The following is a 17,642-nucleotide window of genomic DNA, read 5'->3' on the forward strand; positions in this document are numbered from 1 at the left end:
GATCCTTGTGTCTTAGTGAGCGGGATGCATTTCCAGGCTCCTGTTTCCAAGGCTCCCTGCCACAGAGGGAAGGGGAGCGGTGGGGAGACCCCACTTCCCGAGGCCCTGGGGGGTGGGGGGGGCGGCAGCCCCCTCCTCTGGTGACCAGGGCCACCAGATTAATTCAGCCCAACTCCCTGGGACAGTGGTTGGAGCAGGATGCTTAAGTGCCTTTCCCCCCTGCATCATCACGCCTTTGCCAATTGAAAAACAAACAAATTAAAAAATATATAAAAATAAAGAGGATGCAAGCGACCCAAGTAATTGTGGGGCCAAGAGTGCGTGTTGTCATCCCCCTCCCCTCCTCCTCCCCCTCCTCCCGATGTGGCCTTAATAGCAAACTGGAAGGCCGGTTTGTTTCATAGGGCCATATTACAACCAACAAGGTAAATAGGGAGTCGTGGGGGGAGAGGGAGGGAGGGAAGGAGCAAAGGAAGGAAGGAGGAAAGAAGGAGGGGGGGTGGCTTTTCTTTGACAGCGTTTAATTGGAATTGAAACATTCTGGGGCTGTAAACATTCTTTATTTATTCAGCACACATAAGCGGGCATTGTTTTATCACCATCATAATTACGGTGTCCTTTAAACTGACTGATAGCAAAGGAGATAAGGGAATGCGCCTGTAGCTCCAGATCAAATCGCTGGCTCTCCCCGGGTCACCAGAATCCACACGGTCCTTGGGGATGAGGAGCGCCGGAAGATTGTGGCCTGGCCATCCCTTACGTCATGAAAGTGATTTGCACCACATTGCTAATTTGGTGCAATTCATAACCTCCTGCTCTCCTACGTTTGCAACTGCTTTTCAGTTTGCAGGGTGTGTTTTTTAAGATGTGTTCCCCAGTACAGAAATTAAGAGAGATCACCTATGTGCAGGAGAGGATCTGATTTCCCAATGTTTGTTGCTTTACCTTTGTCTAATTAAAAATGCAAACTTTTAGGATCCTTTCAGAACAAAGACTCACCAAATCCCCTTTACGTCCAAGGATTTGCAAATTTATAAAGGCTGCATTGAATTCAGCATGGGTCAAGGGGCAAAAAAAGGGTAGAAGGTCACTGCATTTTGATTATGGGTCAGTAAACAACATGGCATGTAGTATGTGTCCAGAAAGTCCTGCTAAAAAGTATTTTAAAACTACCAGGGGTATCAAACTCAAGAAATAGTCTTAGCTCGTGGTGATTATAAATTGCACAGAATTCTAGAGTGCAAGTGACACCCTAGCCCCCACGGCAAAAAACACGACTTAAAAAGCATTTAAGCAGAACTCTGCATTGCTGCTTTGTTTACGGGGGGTGGGGGGGTGTGTGGAGGGAGAGGGGCGGGGGGGAGGAAGGAAAAAACCAACCCTGAAACTCCTAGGCATAAGAGTGTTAGCCAGATTATGATTTTTTTTTTTTTAGACCTGTGGTTGGCATTTCTTTGTCCTACAGTTTTAGAAGATTTAGTTATACATTCTGATTTGTTGTCGTACTAGAATTTACGGCAAATTTTAGGTATTACAGTCACATTTAGCTGACTTTTAAATAGCAGAAGGATCCTATTATACTGTTCTTTGACCCTATTATATTTACGTTACTGGACTCTTTGTGATAGCCTCTAGCTGCTTTCTATCTGTGTCCTCCTTGAGCAAAATATGCCCAGCAATATCTAAAAATAAGGTATAGCATTGGAAAACAAGTTCTCATTTGAAATATATATTTCTGCCCAGCGTCATGAAAGCAAAGCTTTATTTAATGCTTGTCAATACCTGAAGACATGGTCCAGTACTTAACAAATAATAATAAATAATAATAATACTCCAATAATGTGGCAATCCTAGTGTGAAAATGCACATGACCTCCTAGGTTTTCCCGAAGATTTTCAAAAGAATTCTTGCCATTAGTACAACTGGTGGTGGACATCACTGCTGCATTTCCCAACGAAACGTTTAAAAGACTGTAAATGGTGTGTGCATTACTTCATTGCAGAAGGAAGAGGTCAGGCTGAATTGCACTGGCATTTAAACATAATCATACTATGAAAATAAATCAAAACATCACGTAAAAGGAGTATTTTAAATGTTACACACATCTTCTTTCTGGAACGGCGTGGTTAAGCACTTCCCCGCGAGCATATATATTTCAGCACAAGTTTACAAAAATGAAACTGTATGATTTCCAATAAATGGGAATAGGTCCACAGCGAGGTATTATGAATATTATTTTGCTTTTTCTTTTCTAATGAGGTTTATCCTTCGACCAGACAGCTTCAAGACTGAAATACTACTGACTATAGAGTGTGGATTGCAGATTGCACGCTACTCAACGTGAAAAGGAGCACATTTGATTAATAGTCTCTGTGTGTGTGTGCGCCTATACACACAACTCTCTGTAGTTGCATGTGTATGTATTTGGCAAAACCGGGCATCTCTGGCCGTCCTTATCTTAAGAAATGTGAGACGAACCTCCATCCCTTTAATCATGTTCATCTTTGATCACCAGCGAGGGTGACACAGTCCACAAAATTAACAAAGAAACTCCCTTGCTTTTGAGAGATGGCCACATATACATCTGGGTCTGCACACACATGCACGACGTACACACAGACACATGAACACGCGGGCACACACCCTGGCTCCCAGTAAGTAAATTATCACATAACTTTTCACGTCATTGATACCAGAGACCTTTAATTTTTCATTTTCATTCTTTTGACCAGCTTTCACATTAACAATCTAAGCCGTAAATGTTGGTGGCTATTGATCGCAATCCCCTGTGTGCGTGCAAATCCATTTTCAAGTCCCCTGCCTTTAATGTACGTGTGCGTGTGCAAGGGGCCTCCGCCGGCTCTTTATCAGGATCTCCCCCCAGCCCTGCTCGAAGACGACCCCGGATACACACCGTGTGCTGATGGCCAAGGGAAAGGGCACGCAAAACCCCCCAAAACAAACGGTGGAGAAGTAGCGAAACAGACGTCTCCGCGTGAGATGCGGAGAAAGATACGCAGCCGAAAGTGCGTGTAAGTACGCGCGGGGATGCGCAGGCTGCTGCGGGGGTTCTCCCCGTCGACACCGGGCTCTGCCTCGACCCCGGTGCTCATGGCTGCACCTTTCGACAAACCGGGCTCTGCCGAGGGGCCGTCACTACTCTGGGGCGTTCGGCAGCGCCGGCGCGGAGCCACCGAAAATGCCGCTTTGGGGAGGCAGCTGCCGAGCCGCAGGGCCGGGCTGCCCGCGGCAGCGCGTGGGGGCGGGTGCCCGTGGCTCCCCGCGCGCCAGCGCACGCGTGGGCTCGCACGGGAGCGCGGCCCCGCCGGGCCACCTGGCGAATAAAGGACTTTTCAGCCCATCGGGCGCGTTGGTGGCGTCTTCTGAGCAGCTTTCTCGGAGTTTACTCTGCCTTTGCTGTTGACTCCGTAGCCTTAACCTTAAAGCAGGGGGAGGAGAGCAGTGGGGAGGGGGTGGGGGTGTTGGCGGCATATAAGTACCTCAGGAGGAATTTTTAAACGACCTTATTGTCTCTAGCGCTAGAAAGACTGCGATGATTTCTTTTTAGCGCCAGCAGCTGTTTTCTCTCGAAACTTTGCTTTCAGCTTCAGCATAGGCGAGGGTGCCTCTCGCACGGGCGAGGCTGGGGATCCAGATGCGAGGCGAGGGAAGGCGAACTCCGCGGATGGTCTGAGCTGAGCCGAGGCATTGTTCACTGCTGCTCTCGGTTACGTTTAAAGGCTGAAATATCACGAGATCCACTCAATGATCCTTTTCTAATTCGAGGGACAAAATGTAACGTGCTGTAGCTCTGCTTTCTCGGATGGGAATACTATCCCCGGGTTTCAAAGGGGAGAAGTAGGCATCGCCGTCCGCGTACACATGGATTAAGTTGAACAGCGGCGATTGCATCTGCGCTGAGAGCAACAGTAGAGTCCAGGGCTGACTTTTCAAATCTCAGCCCTCCGAGTTAGAGGCTCCCTTGAACAGACTTCCTCCATTCCCGGATGCACTTCTCCAAATTCCCACTTCTCTCTAGAATTCCTGCAAAATCGAGGGCTCGCCTGCATTTCGCCTTGCCATGCAAAACCGCGTTTTTACAGAGCGATTATGCGCTTGACTTTAGCTGTACCTGACGGGATAACACGAACTCCACGCACCATATTGCCAATACGCGGAGTGGATATTGACGTTTGGGATTGAAGATTTTTTTTTTCTCCGTCAATTTTTTGCTAAGTCCCAGAAATATGAGATGTCTCGTTAATTTGGCGGATATGTCTAATTCTGGAGGTGCAGTGATACATAAAAGTGCTCGTGTTTGTATCCAGCGGAACACTGGATGCACGGCAGAGATTGGTGATTTTTTTTTTTTTTTTTTTGCAACGCCTAACGTGCGAACCGCAAGCATCACTTTAACGTGACAAGGGAGAGGCATGCAGCTATCGCAACATTTGCGAAATCCTCGTTCCTGACGTTCGAATAATTTAACGTTCCTAAGAAGAGGTTAAACCTTCGTCCTGCTTCTTCCAATTGATTTTAAGGGGCTGCTATAAATGGAACATCAAAAAGCTGCGGCAGGACTACCCCAAGCGGAATATGCGAACTGCGAGCTAGAAGCATCCTAGCCCCTTGCAATATCGTACATTGTGTGTGCCAGCACTTTTTTGTTATTACGTAAAGGCTCTTGGAAGCACCTTGGATATTTTAGATTCTCCTTTCTCTGCTGGAAGCAATCAGCACGCAGGAATCCTGACGTGGGCTCTGGGACTATAGGACATTCCAGCTCGTGATCCAGCATGGTTAATCGTGAAAAGTGTATACATTTCTGGCTTATCTATGCTTTGTTATGGGTCTGACGTGAGCTCACGTCCTCCTCCCCCCCTCCCGCAATATTACAGACAGAATTTCAGTTAAAAGTGGTACAGTATCACGGTGCAGGAACCCGTGATATTCAGGCAGCAAAATAACCTTAGTCCCCGGCTGTAAAAAGCTAATTAAGCAGAAGAGGAAAATCAAGAGAAACTCGAAAATGTAAGTATTCCCTCTCGTTAACAACCGAGCATTTAACTTTGGAGCCTCAGAAAGGGAAATAGCAGGCTGTTCTGCACGTTTTCGCTAAGCTTCATTTTCCACACAATGCAGAATAAAATGCTAGTTTAAAGCGGCTACGTTACCGAAGGATTTTCCATCGCTACGATCAGACTTATGTCCTTTAAATTCACAGCATGCACAAAAGAGCAACGTTTGTCCAAAACAGGCTAAAAATACACGTAACGATAGGGAAAAAAGCATACAAATCCTTCCTCGGAAGCTAGCGACCAGGAAGTCTGAGAGGTCTGAGTGTGTTTGAGCTCGGATTGTTTAATAGAAAGATTTATATACTAACTGTATTATTTACTTTGGGAGGGGAGGTGGCAGTATAAGGGTATGCTAATTAGTGGGAGATTTTTTGGGGGAAGGGGTGGAATATCAATTTTTATTGCATCACCTGTCAGGAGTGTCCAATCAGCGTTGGCTTTAGGGGAATTAATTGATGAAGGTGTCTCCGGACGAGCTCACTTCACTCTGTCATTTTATTTGTAGCTAAAGCAGCGGCGGGAATAGCAGCTGCATTTCTTTTCTCTTCCTCCCTTCACATTCCATTATCATAGTTTCCAATGGAAAAGCAGGGAATGAAAGGGAACAGGTACTGATCTTCAGCAGCAACTTAGAGAAACACTTTGGCAAACCTGTTTTTTAAGATTATATATTGATTGTAGCCTCACGGTATTTTTTTAATTTATTTTTTTAATTTTGTCTAAAGTTTGGCACTTCATTCACCAGGAATAACAGCCTTTGTTATATTTTATTAGCAGGATGCCTTGAGACAAATACAGCATCTGGCTGAGGATTGTGTGTGTGTGGCTTTTTCTTTTTTCTTTTTTTTTCCCCCCTTTTTTTTTCCTCATCTCTCTCTCTCTCTCTGCAAATGCTGGGAATAATTTAATTCACGAAATGGGAGACCTGAAGTCGGGTTTTGAAGAGGTGGATGGCGTGAGGCTCGGCTACCTCATCATTAAAGGAAAGCAAATGTTTGCACTCTCCCAGGTTTTTACAGACCTACTCAAAAACATCCCGCGAACTACCGTGCACAAGCGAATGGATCATTTAAAAGTAAAAAAGCATCACTGCGACCTGGAGGAGTTGAGAAAACTCAAAGCCATCAACTCCATCGCTTTCCACGCCGCCAAATGCACCCTGATCTCCAGAGAGGACGTGGAAGCCCTGTACACATCCTGCAAAACCGAACGGGTTCTTAAGACGAAACGGAGGAAAATCAGCCGGGCGCTGTCACCCACCGACCTCCGGCCGGAGCTCGCACCCACCGACCCCTTCTCCGGCTTCTGGAAGGAGAACAAACTTTGGCTGGGATTGAATGACTCTCCTCGGCCCCTGCTGCCCGTCCGGAGGAAAGCCCTGCGTCCGGGGGACACAGCCTTGCTACCGGCCTCTCATCTACCTCACATTTTTAGTAAATACACTGGCCACAGCTACCCAGAAATCGCTCGGGCGCCTTGCAAACCCCCCGTAAACTATGAAACGGCGCCGGCGGCGGGCAACTGCGCGTCCCTCCGCGCCCGCCGCCCGCCCGCCGCCCGCCCCCCGCCCGCCGCCGCAGCCCGGCCGCGGCTCCCGGCTGCCGGCCCCCCGCCCCCGCCCGCCCGCTGCCGCCGCCGCCGCCACGGGGCGGCCGCCGCCGCCGTCGCGCTGGGCCCCCCCGGCGGCGCCCGCCGGCCCCTGGCCGCGCCGAGGCCCTGCCGGCCCCGCGGCGCCCCGCGGCTGCCGCTGCCCCGCGGCTTCGGGCCGCCGCCGCCCGCCTTCCCCGAGAGCGGCAGCAGCGACTCGGAGTCCAGCTGCTGCTCCGGCCGCGCCGCCCACGACTCGGACTGCGGCTCCAGCCTCTCCAGCTCCAGCGAGGGCAGCTCGGAGGAGGAGGAGGACGAGGAGGAGGAGGAGGACGAGGAGGGCAGCGGCGCCTCGGACTCCAGCGAGGTCAGCTCGGAGGAGGAGGAAGAGGAGGAGGAAGAGGAGGAGGAGGAGGAGGAGGACAGCACCTCGGACTCCGACTCCAGCTCGGTCTCCAGCCAGGTCTCGGTGCAGAGCATCCGCTTCAGGCGCACCAGCTTCTGCAGCCCGCCCGGCGTGGTCCACGCCAACTTCTTGTACCATCTGGCGGCCGCCGCCGCCCCCCGCCCCCCGGCCCCGGCCCCGGCCGCGGCCCCGGCGGAGCCCGGCGGGCCGCCCGCCCTCCGCGGCGCTCCCGGCGGAGTCAAGCCGGAGCTGCCGGAGGAGTGGGGCCGCCCCGGCTGGGCTCCCACCGCCCCGGCGCTGCGCTGCTCCGGCGGCCTGGGGAGCTGCTTCGCGGAGATAAGAGATGACAGGGTATCCGAGATCACATTCCCACACTCTGAATTTTCCAATAATGCCAAGAGTACTGACCTAACAATTAACTGTGTTGCAAAGGGGGCCTCTTCACCTAGCCCAAAGACAAACAATGCATTTCCACAACAAAGAATACTCAGAGAGGCAAGGAAATGCCTTCAAGCAACTACTACACACCGTGCAGATAACAATACAATAGCTGCTAGGTTCTTAAATAATGATTCTTCATCAGCGGCAGCAAATTCAGAGAAAGATTCCAAAATCCCTCATTGTATTGAATTTGCCACGGATTTGCCCTCTTTACAAACTGATCCTGAAGAGGATGCTGCTTCTCCAGGGGCAGCAGCAGCAGCTGAGCTCCAGTGCACTGATACAGGCAATAAGGCATTGCCATTCCTGCACAGCATTAAAATCAAAATAGAGGACAGCAGTGCGAACGACGAGTATGAGCCTGATCTTACAACACATAAGCTAAAGTGTGAGTGCAATGATACTAAGGATGAGTTTTACGGTGTGACTGAGAGTAATAACCAGGACGCTTTATTAACAGCCAAGGAAGATTCTGCATGCACTGAGAAAGAAACCACTTCCTTAAACCCGCTGACTCAGAGTCAGGTCCTCTCATGCACTTTAGGTACTCCAAAACCTGAGGATGGGGAGTATAAATTTGGAGCAAGGGTGAGAAAAAATTACAGGACACTGGTTTTGGGAAAGCGACCTGTACTGCAGACTCCTCCAGTCAAACCAAATTTGAAATCAGCTCGAAGCCCACGTCCTACAGGTAAAATCGAGACACATGAAGGAACACTGGATGATTTTACAGTTAACAATAGACGCAAAAGGGTAGCCAGCAATGTAGCATCAGCAGTGAAAAGGCCATTTAATTTCATGGCAAATTTTCCCTGTCCACCATCACTAATTATTGGCAATGATGGGGATTTGTTGCCAGCTTATTCCTTAAACACCACTAAGGATTCCCAACCACCTCACAAGGCCCATCCTGTATGGAAATGGCAGCTGGGCGGTTCTGCAATACCTCTTCCACCTAGCCACAAATTCAGGAAATTTAATTAATAAAATAGTTTGGAAAATATTTTCTTGAACCACCTTTAACTTTCTTACGTTTTTTAAACTCTGCAGGATGGTTTGTACAAGCCCATTAATGCTATACACACTTTTGGAATCCTGCTTTATCACATTGTGAAGACAGAAACCGGATTACTATTTTCTTTACCAAACAGTGATTTTTTGGTTTGTTTTGGTTGTTGGTTTTTTTTTCCCTGTTGCATTTGGTTGGGGTTTTTTTGGTGGGTTTTTTTTTTTTTTTGGGGGGGGGTTACATTCCACAGAGTACTTCAGGCTAAAGACTCAAGTTAAACTCAGTTATTATGGTAGAGCTGGAACACTTTACTGTTTGAATGCTAATAATGCACCAGTACCTCAATTCAACTGCTGCAAATAAATGTCAAAAGGTTGAATAATAAATATTAGAATGAGCCATTAAATTTATGCACTAGATTTCAAAAATGGAAGTCTAACTGTTAATTCAGTTAAAGTTTGTTAAGTTACATGGTTGCACAGTAAGGGTTCACTATAATTCAATGTGGCAGCAGCCTACTTTTCGGGAGCTTTGTTTTCGGGTGCAGGGGTGTCTTTTTCGAAGAGCAGTTGCACTTAACTTCTTTTTCTCTGGTTTGGAAAGGCTGGGGTCCGCCTGCGACCCCAGCGCTGGGAAAAGCTGCCTCATCTGAAACCAGTAAATAAATGTGGAATTCTATTTTTGGTAGAAGGGTGTCTTTTTACTTGAACAGCCACTCTTTGCAATTGGGAAGCCTTTTTGTTTCACCCAGAGGTCTTAAATAAGGTTACTGTTACCCACTAATGTCATACTTAAGTTGTGGTCTGAACATGCCCCTTACAAACTTGCAAAGCAACTGAAATATTTGCCCGGCTAGCAGTACAATTTATGGTCCAGCCCCTCACGCTGGCTGGAGGAAATAGCAAAGCAGTAAATACAACACAGAAAGTGAAATGAGAGGCCATAAGTGGAAAGAATACACAAAATGAGAAGACCATGTTATTCATAGCTTTTTGGCACCAAAACTCAGGCGTTTCAACCGTGTTACACTTCCCGGTTCTATCTTTATCTCTTTACATTTGTTGTCGTGGGTTTTTTTTGCCATGCCATCCTCTCTATGTAGCAGAAACATTTTTACTGCACGTGACAATCAGAGGCAATTATCTATATTTGCACTTAATATCGAAATAGTCGAACAGGCAGACTTCTAGAGTCTAGCCCTCGGTAAGACATGCTGGTATAATATATTGTGATGATGGAAGCAGTAAATCAAAATTATGGAAATTTGCACTGTTGAAAAGCATGCTTTAGCTTTATTTTCAATTAAAAACACTGTTTTAAAAAAAATCCTGATTCCATACACTTTGAATTATTGCAGAGTTATCCGTGGTTTCCTCTCCGTTTGTAAGTTCACTGTTTTTATTTGGAGGAAATACGCTTCAAGAGGTTAACTGTTTCCCTCCCTCCCCCCCACCCCCTGGAAAAGAAAGGGAAGGGGGGGGGGGGGGGAGAGAAAGGCTGGAGGCCGAGGTGGAGGCAGAGCTGAGGACGGGAGAAGGTCTCTCTTGCGGGGGGAGGACGGGTACAGCAACTCTGAAAACAGCCTGAAAAGTTTGCAGCTTAAGAAAGGCAGTTATAATTGAGTTGCTGAATCAGCAGAGTTTAGGATGAATAATTGCTGGTTTCTTTCTTTGGATTAGCATTTTATTTATACTAGATCATTCCCAAATTAAATTTTAAGGATTCCACTCATCGATCAATCCCGGGAGAATAATTTATCGTAAATCAAAAAAGGAAAACAAAGCAACAATGTAATGTTTACTGTGTGACTCAAAGTCAACATTTCTGCTGGCAATCCACTGCCTGGGTTTCAGTTTTTTAATTCCTGCCTTTTGTGATGCCCTCTCCCAACCCCTCGTGTCTCTAAATATTCCAAGCAGTCACTAACTGATTTCAACTGTTTACTATATCCACACCGGAGTTTTCCTCTCATTGTAAAAGTCTTAGTCTAAGAATACCTGCAGCCAAATATATTTAGAAAGAGTAAACAGTTGCCTTTCAGTGGAGTTACCCTTCCCCCCGCATGCACACGCACACACACACGCACACACATCACTTTAAACTGCCAATTGCAAAAGGTGCATTGCATACTTAACCGTTCCGCTGAAATTACGACGGTCATGAAAAATCTGCTTACTGAAGTTGTTCTGAGATGAATGTTTACATTCGTATGTTTAGAGCTGCACAGATTACAGCCTTATTTTCAGAGAACTGTAAATATGTACAAAATGTACTGCTCAGGAAAGCCCCCTGCTCTGTTAGAAAGCCCTGTCTGCTTGACAAAGGTCTTCTCTTGACCAAAAAAAAAAAAAAAAAAAAAAAAAAGAGAGAAAAGAAAAGCCAAACCCAAAAGCTACAAAGGTGCAATATGCAAACTTGAAACCTAAAATTTTGCCTTGTCAATTAAACAATGTATCACTTTCAAAGTAACTCCATCCCCTGACCCTGTTTACTTCCAATTAGAGATATGCTGATGTGGCCAGGAATTGTAAAATACAGAGGTGCCTTTTCAGGTTCCTGAAATAATCCTGGGAGGGGGGGAGGGGAAGGAATAAGCATAAATTTATACCAAATAGGCTCTGCAGAGTTGAGGACGTGAAATATGGCGCCCAGCCCCACCAGCGGCCCGGGAGCTGCAGGCCTGGGGACAGGAGTGGGGCAGGGAGCACCCCAGGACTGGCACCCACCAGGCATGCCCAGCAGGCTGTGCTGGGCTCCCCTCCACGCAGGCAACATCAAAAGGCAAGAAGTTAAACAGCCAAATAATTTTCACACGTGTACACCTCAGTTTAGTGCAAGCCACTAACAAGGACATTCGTGTTTTTACTACCGTTGGAGAAATTAGCCAGGTACAGTAACTCACTGTGGGGAAGAAGAAAAAAAAGAGGGGATGGGGGAAGGTACTCTTTCCAATTCTGGTAGTTTGGTAACTGTTTCTGACGGCATTGTAATTATTATTGCGAGTAGAGGTCATTATCATTTCATACTTTAATCATATAAAGTCATGTCATTGAGTTATGTAAAAATAATCGATTTTCTCCCATAAAGGTAAGTCCTGATAACGAGGAAACACAAAGGCTTTTCAAGTGAGACAGGTTACCATTTTTGCTGCAATGTTTACAGGAGAAAAAACTTAAAATGTATTAGTAATGCATTGCCTCCATTTTCCAATTCCTGGTGTACGCAAAAATCAACAGAATTTTCTAGAGGAAAAAGCAATCAAGGGAAGTGTGTATACTTTATGGACTATACTCCATAGGTATTTGCCACAAGTACAGTTCACTGGTAAATTTTCTGGGAAGATTTCTGCTGCCAGATGGAAGACAAAAGAAAGTTTTGGACTATGTTTAATTCTCTAGAGCATTAAAAAGGGAACACGTGTAATGCCTTCAGCAACGAGGTATATTGCCTTAAAAGATGTAACTTTCTGTTTACAACAATTTACTTTAAGAAGTGATTGTTCTATAACTTACACTTACTTGACTACAGTGGGATAATCTCTTTACTGGTTTATTTAAAATGCCACTACTAGCAATAATGCAAAATAGTGGTAGCTGTTGTATGAAGTTTGCTGTTCAATCAATTCACATGGTGATTTTTTTTACATGGTCTCTGATCCTTTTTCCTTTAATAGATTTAGTTGCCAATAAATTAAAGTTTCTACAGAAATGAGAGCAATGCTATCATGTTTGTGTTTGTTTACACATGTGAGTGTGAGTCGGAAAGGGTAAAAAAGCGGCATTTTTGACACACAGCAGTAATCTGCAAGGAAGTATTCTACATATGCTGTATGTTAGAGAACATGAAACACGGATAACCTTGTTAATTGTGGTTTTTATGGTTAAGAGGATTGCTGGAAAGAGTATGTCATGGCGCATCCTGGGATCTATTTGGTCAGCTTGGAAGTACAAAAGGAAGGCAAGCGCCTGAAAAGGAAAAGGCCTGGCTAGCAAAATAAGGAGGGAGGCATTAGGGATCTACCTTGCTGAAGTCGTGCCTGCAGACACCCCCCATTCCCCTGCTACTTAGCCCTGCAACCGCGCTTAAAGAAAGCGCGGGCCTGAGAGCCACCGCTGCGCGGGGCCGGGGCTGCAGGCGGCCGGGGCTGGCTGGCCCGCGCCACGGCCTGCTCTGAACCCGCCGGGAAGGGACTGCTAACCGGGCTCAGGCCTTCCACGTTGCATTTTTTCACTGCGCTGATATAATTATTTGCCGTGCCTTAGGCCCCTCTCTCTCCCCTTCTCCCTTTCACTCCGAGGCGGCCTCACAAGCCCCCGCTTTAAAAGGCCCGAGATGTTTTGCATGAAGCGCTCACAATAGGGGTTGAGAGAATTGACAGTTTCAAAAACAAGGCACCCTGTCCTTTCCAGATGCCGAGGACCCCTCTCCCGCACCATCTCTCGTTTGCTCCTCGCTGCTGGTGGCTTTATCCTTAGCATTGCAAATATACGCCAACAGCTGTGTTTGTAAACAGGGGGGAGGCCGGCGGGAGCCCCGCCGCCGGCCCTGCTCTGCGCGGCGCGCTGCCTCCGCCGGCCGCCGCTGCGCTGCCTCGCCAGCCAACGCCTGGAAATTAAATTAAAAAAAAAAAAAAAAAAAAAAGAGGAGAGGGAGACTAAAAAAATGAAGGGAGCTAAGCCGGGGCGCGGGAGTAGCGGCGGCCCTCGAGCGGCGGGCCTGCTCGGCAGCGGGGCCGCCCCTGCGCGGCGGGCCCGGGGGACTGCGCGCCTCGGGCCGCCATCTTGCCCGGCGCCACACAGCTTCCCCTGGCACCCTGGGCCGGCTCCCCCGCTGCCGGAGCGGCTCCCCGCGGTTGGACGGGGGCGGCGCGGCTGCCCGCGGGGCCCCCGGGGGCTCCCGCACTTCAAAGCGGCCTCTCGGCGGGGCCGCGGCTCCCACACCGCACCCCCCTCCGGCTCCTCCGCTGGGGCGTCCATCTTCCCGGTCTCTCCTGTGGCGCGGCCCCAGCCCCGCCGCCTCCCGCCCTGCCCTCGCCGTGCGCGGGGGGCCGCGGCCGGGGAAGAACCACGGGAGGAAGCCCGCGGTGCTTCCTCGGGGCAGCTGCCCGGTGAGGGGGCAGCGAGGGCGGCCCCGGGCCGCGGCGGGGAGGCGGCCAGGGATCCGCCGGAGGGGCCCGGCGCCGGAGGAGGCTTGGGGGCGCCGGGGGAGGCTTGGGGGCTCGGCGGAGGTCCTGTGCCCTCCGCCCCCGCGGAGCCGGCCCGGGGAGGGGACGGGGAGCGGGGTCATCGCATAAAGTGCAACAGGGCTCTTTGCTCTTGCGTCTAAAATGCAGTCGGAGCTGTAAAGCGTGTGAAATTACGCACTGGTCTCTTAAAGAGTGGCTAATTTATAGTAAATAGCGAGGGCTTTGTAAATGGCTTTATTATGTTGTTTCTTGTTAATTGTTGAGAAAATCCCCATTGTTGAGTGTGAATGGCTTTATGGGCTAACCCGGTCTCCGGTGCAATCGAGGGGCAGTAAATGGCCGCTCCGCTAATGTGGCCCGTAGCGAAAAGCCGGCACCAGCCGCGGTGACCTTTGGGCGGCGGTGCCCGGGTGAGCGTAGGGGCCGGGCCGGGCCGCGGAGCTGCGCGGGGGCCGTGGCGTGCGGCGGCCGCACTAAAATGGACGCCCGGCAGGCAGCCCCGGCACCGGGCGCGGCTGCATCTTCGTCCTCTCGGAGCGGACCCCGGCACGGAGGTGACCCCCTCTCCGGGCCTGCCTGCCCGCGCAGCAGCGGCGCTGAGCGGCGCCGCGGCGGGCCCGTCCGGCTCTCCCGGCGTAGGGCCGAGCCCGCGGGCTCGCCGTGGCCGCGCACACGTGCAGGAGCCGCTCCCCGCCTTTGTTAGCGGCCGCACCGCCCGCCTGCCCTGCAACGCCCCGGCCGGCAGCCCGGGGTGCCCCTGCCTCGCCGAGGGGCGCGTCTGCCCGGCCAGGGGGGCGGGGGACGCCCCGGCAGCGCCGCGATACAGTGCGGCCCTCGGCCTCGCTCGCCGCCGTCCCCCTTAGACAAATAAACAGGAGCCAGCACCTCCAGCCCCTTCTCCCCCTGTCCCGGATGGGGCGGGTGTGTGTGTAGAAGACAGGGGTGCCGCAGTGAACTTCCCCAGACTCCACATCCCGGCCCCCGGTGGCGGGGGGAGGCACGCCGCTGCTCCCGGCAGCCAGAGTAACCGGGATGCGGGGACTTCCCCGCCGCTGCAACATAAACGCCGTTTCACCGAAACGCCTCCCTAGCGCACGTGCCTGCATATTATAAAATACAAATCGCGATGAAATGTAAATTCCACTCTAGAAACTTATATTGGGCTATTCTCTTTCCTGAAATCTCTCCCCCTCTGATTTCGCTATTAGGAGAAATCCCCCTGGGTTTAAAGCACTTGTTTCACGGATTTCTGTACAGCCCACATCTGTTGACTTCCCCTCTGCGCTCGCCCCTTCTGCAGACAGAGGACGTCGCGGGTCTCCCGGCGGGGCCGAGCCGCGGAGGGGCCGCGCAGCCCCAGCCCTGTCCCTCGGAGCCCGGCGATTTTCCAAACTGCCTTTCAGGTTCGGGGTTGAATTGCAAACGTGTCAGCTGCACGGCTCCCTCTTCGCCGGTACTGGAGCTCTCAGCTTTTCCAGGATGATTGGTAGTGTCGGAGGAGCTAGATAGGGCTGTACAGTCCATTTCCCTCAAACCGGGATGTTTCCGCCAACCTGCGTTTGGTTTTCCCCAAAGAGCAGCGGCGAGTTTAGCCGGGAAACACGTCCCGGCTAAACCCTCGCCTTCAGCTGCCACTCGGGTCACTTCACATCTTTGTATGATATTTCATTCTGTCATTCCCCTTTCTCTACCTTCCCGGGCAAAAATAAACAAACAAACAAACCGAGCCTTGGAAAAGCCGTAGCTGGCGACGAAGCGCGGGGCCCCCGCACCGGCAGCGCCCGGCGGAGCGGCGGGGCCGGCGAGCCGCCTCTTGGCCCACCGGGGCACGGCTCGGACGGGGGACACCCTCCCCGGCCGCCCGGTTCAGCTCCCGGAGCAGAGCCCCCGCTCCCCGGGACCACCTCCCGCCCCAGCAGCGGCTGCCGCCCCGGGAGCAGCGCCTTTGCTGGGGCTTCCAGAGCCTTTGTGCGCTTGTGGAGATGCGTGTGAATGGGGCTGCGAGTGTTAAAGCTGCCACATAACCTGTGCGAACATATGTTTTATATTTACTCGCGATGCTTTTGTATTCCCGGGATTCGGGGGTAAACGGCCTGAGACAACAGCAACCCCAGAAATATTATCTAGTAAACTGCATGGGCGGGGGGTGGGGGGATGGGGGGTATGAAAAAAAAAAAAAAAGGAAGAAAAAAAAAGGTGTTGCTTTCTTTTGAAAATGATCGTTCCCCTGTTCGTGGGTATGACAGTTCGCGTAAGGGTAAACAGCGATAACGTGCTATTCCGTGTATAGTTTTCCAGATCGTTTGAAAAACTTTACTGTGTCTGCTGCGGATGTTTGAAGTAGCACATTATAACCAGAAGAAGGATTTTCAGGTTGTTTCCCGCTATGACATAATCGTCCCCGTCAAAATCTGGCTAAGTTCGCCGGAGGGAAAAAGATGTTCATGCTAAATGATGTGGTAGAAGAAAAGAGAGAATGGCGTTTAATACGCGCTATAAAATAATGTCAGATCTCCCCAGCTGTGATCTCGCAGTCTCTCATACATTTTAGGGGAAGTTTATAAATGGTTACCTGGGGTTTACAAATTTTGCTAGTAAAATCTCATTAATTCCATTATGATTTCTGTATCCTTCTCCCGTAAAGGGGCCTGTAAAATGTATTAATTCTACACAAGCCCTGCCATTCATCAAGTCCGTGAACATTTGTATTTCCCTATCTTAACTGCGTGGAGGCCGATAAATGGGAAGGCTCTCCAGATAATCGCTGAGATCTCTGGTCCTCCACGCGGGGCACTTGGAGGTGTTTGTTCCGTGCCCAGAAAAGCGAGTTCCTTAAAGAGGTTTGAAAGCAGGCGAACTTTCCCAAACACACCTGGAAGTTGGGGACCTTTATGCGTGTTTGCCTTGCTCGCGGGGCAAAAAGGAGGATACCCGGCAGCAGTCCCTCCTCAGCGGACTTAAAAAATGGGCTCCTGCCTTTCCCCGAGGCCTTTCTGCCTCCCTGCCTCCCTCTCTGTAAACACCAGCGCACAGATGCAGCGGGGGGGTCCCGTCCCCGAAGCCCGGCTCCTCCACCAGCGCCCGACGTGCTGCATTTGTTCCTCCCGTTTTCCGCAGGAGACGGATGACACCGGGTTTAGGGAAAAAGCTCCGGAGGGTAACTGAGAGTTCGGCGGCTCCCAGCGCCAACCCCGGCACAAACTGCAAGATCATTTTGCTGCAGCGTGGTGCGATCTGCTCTGGCTTCACAAAACCTGCGAAACCAAGCCGCCTTCCAGGCAAAATTTACTGCTTGTATTTGGTTTAGCAACGTCGATGGCGTCTGATCATTTAGAAGGACGAACTACATAAACATCTGATAGTTTGTATTAGAATCAAGCGCAGTGACAATTGCACAGAGCTGGTTTTAATTTTATTCCAAAGTGTTTACACATCGACATATGGTAAATTTGTCTTCGCTGAGAAAGTTAAGAATCAATAGCGTTAATAGCTTTGCATAGGCATGATAGCGATTAGCATTTCTGCATCTCTACCACCCCAAGGTTCCCGAAGAGAAATGCTTGGGTGCTGAAAGAAAAAGGGGTTTTCCGCTGAAGAGTAACCGGCTCTTCCCGCAAAGGTGCTTAGAGGTTCGTCGTAGGCACCGCCGAGCTCAGCAGGGCTCGCCCTCTCTCTGTTGACGGGTACGAAGAAGTAGCAGCGCCCTTGCTCCGTTTTTATCTTTATTTTGCAGTGCCTTCGCTACCTGCAAAGCCTGCGCCTGAAAAAAAACAACCGGCTTCTTCCCAGCGAGGAGAGCTGGTCTGTGATGAAAGGTTGGAGCCTGGTTCCCCCTGCCTCCGACTGGGGTGACAGCGTTTTCCAGGAGCCTTTCTTGCTCCCAAGAAAGTGGGAAAAGCAAAGCTACCGAGCCCGCTCCCTAACTCACGCTTTCTA

At 50.2% G+C, this 17,642-nt stretch overlaps 1 protein-coding gene across 1 annotated transcript; it reads left to right on the forward strand.

Moving 5' to 3' along the window:
- The first annotated feature begins 1,360 nt into the window (after positions 1–1,360).
- On the forward strand, positions 1,361–9,838 carry SKIDA1 (SKI/DACH domain containing 1). The gene has a single exon (XM_037386324.1). The coding sequence runs from the start codon at positions 5,995–5,997 to the stop codon at positions 8,494–8,496; it is 2,502 nt and encodes an 833-aa protein (XP_037242221.1). The 5' UTR covers positions 1,361–5,994; the 3' UTR covers positions 8,497–9,838.
- Positions 9,839–17,642: the final 7,804 nt, after the last annotated feature.

Source organism: Falco rusticolus, chromosome 4, assembly GCF_015220075.1.
Source record: "Falco rusticolus isolate bFalRus1 chromosome 4, bFalRus1.pri, whole genome shotgun sequence".
NCBI lineage: Eukaryota > Metazoa > Chordata > Aves > Falconiformes > Falconidae > Falco > Falco rusticolus.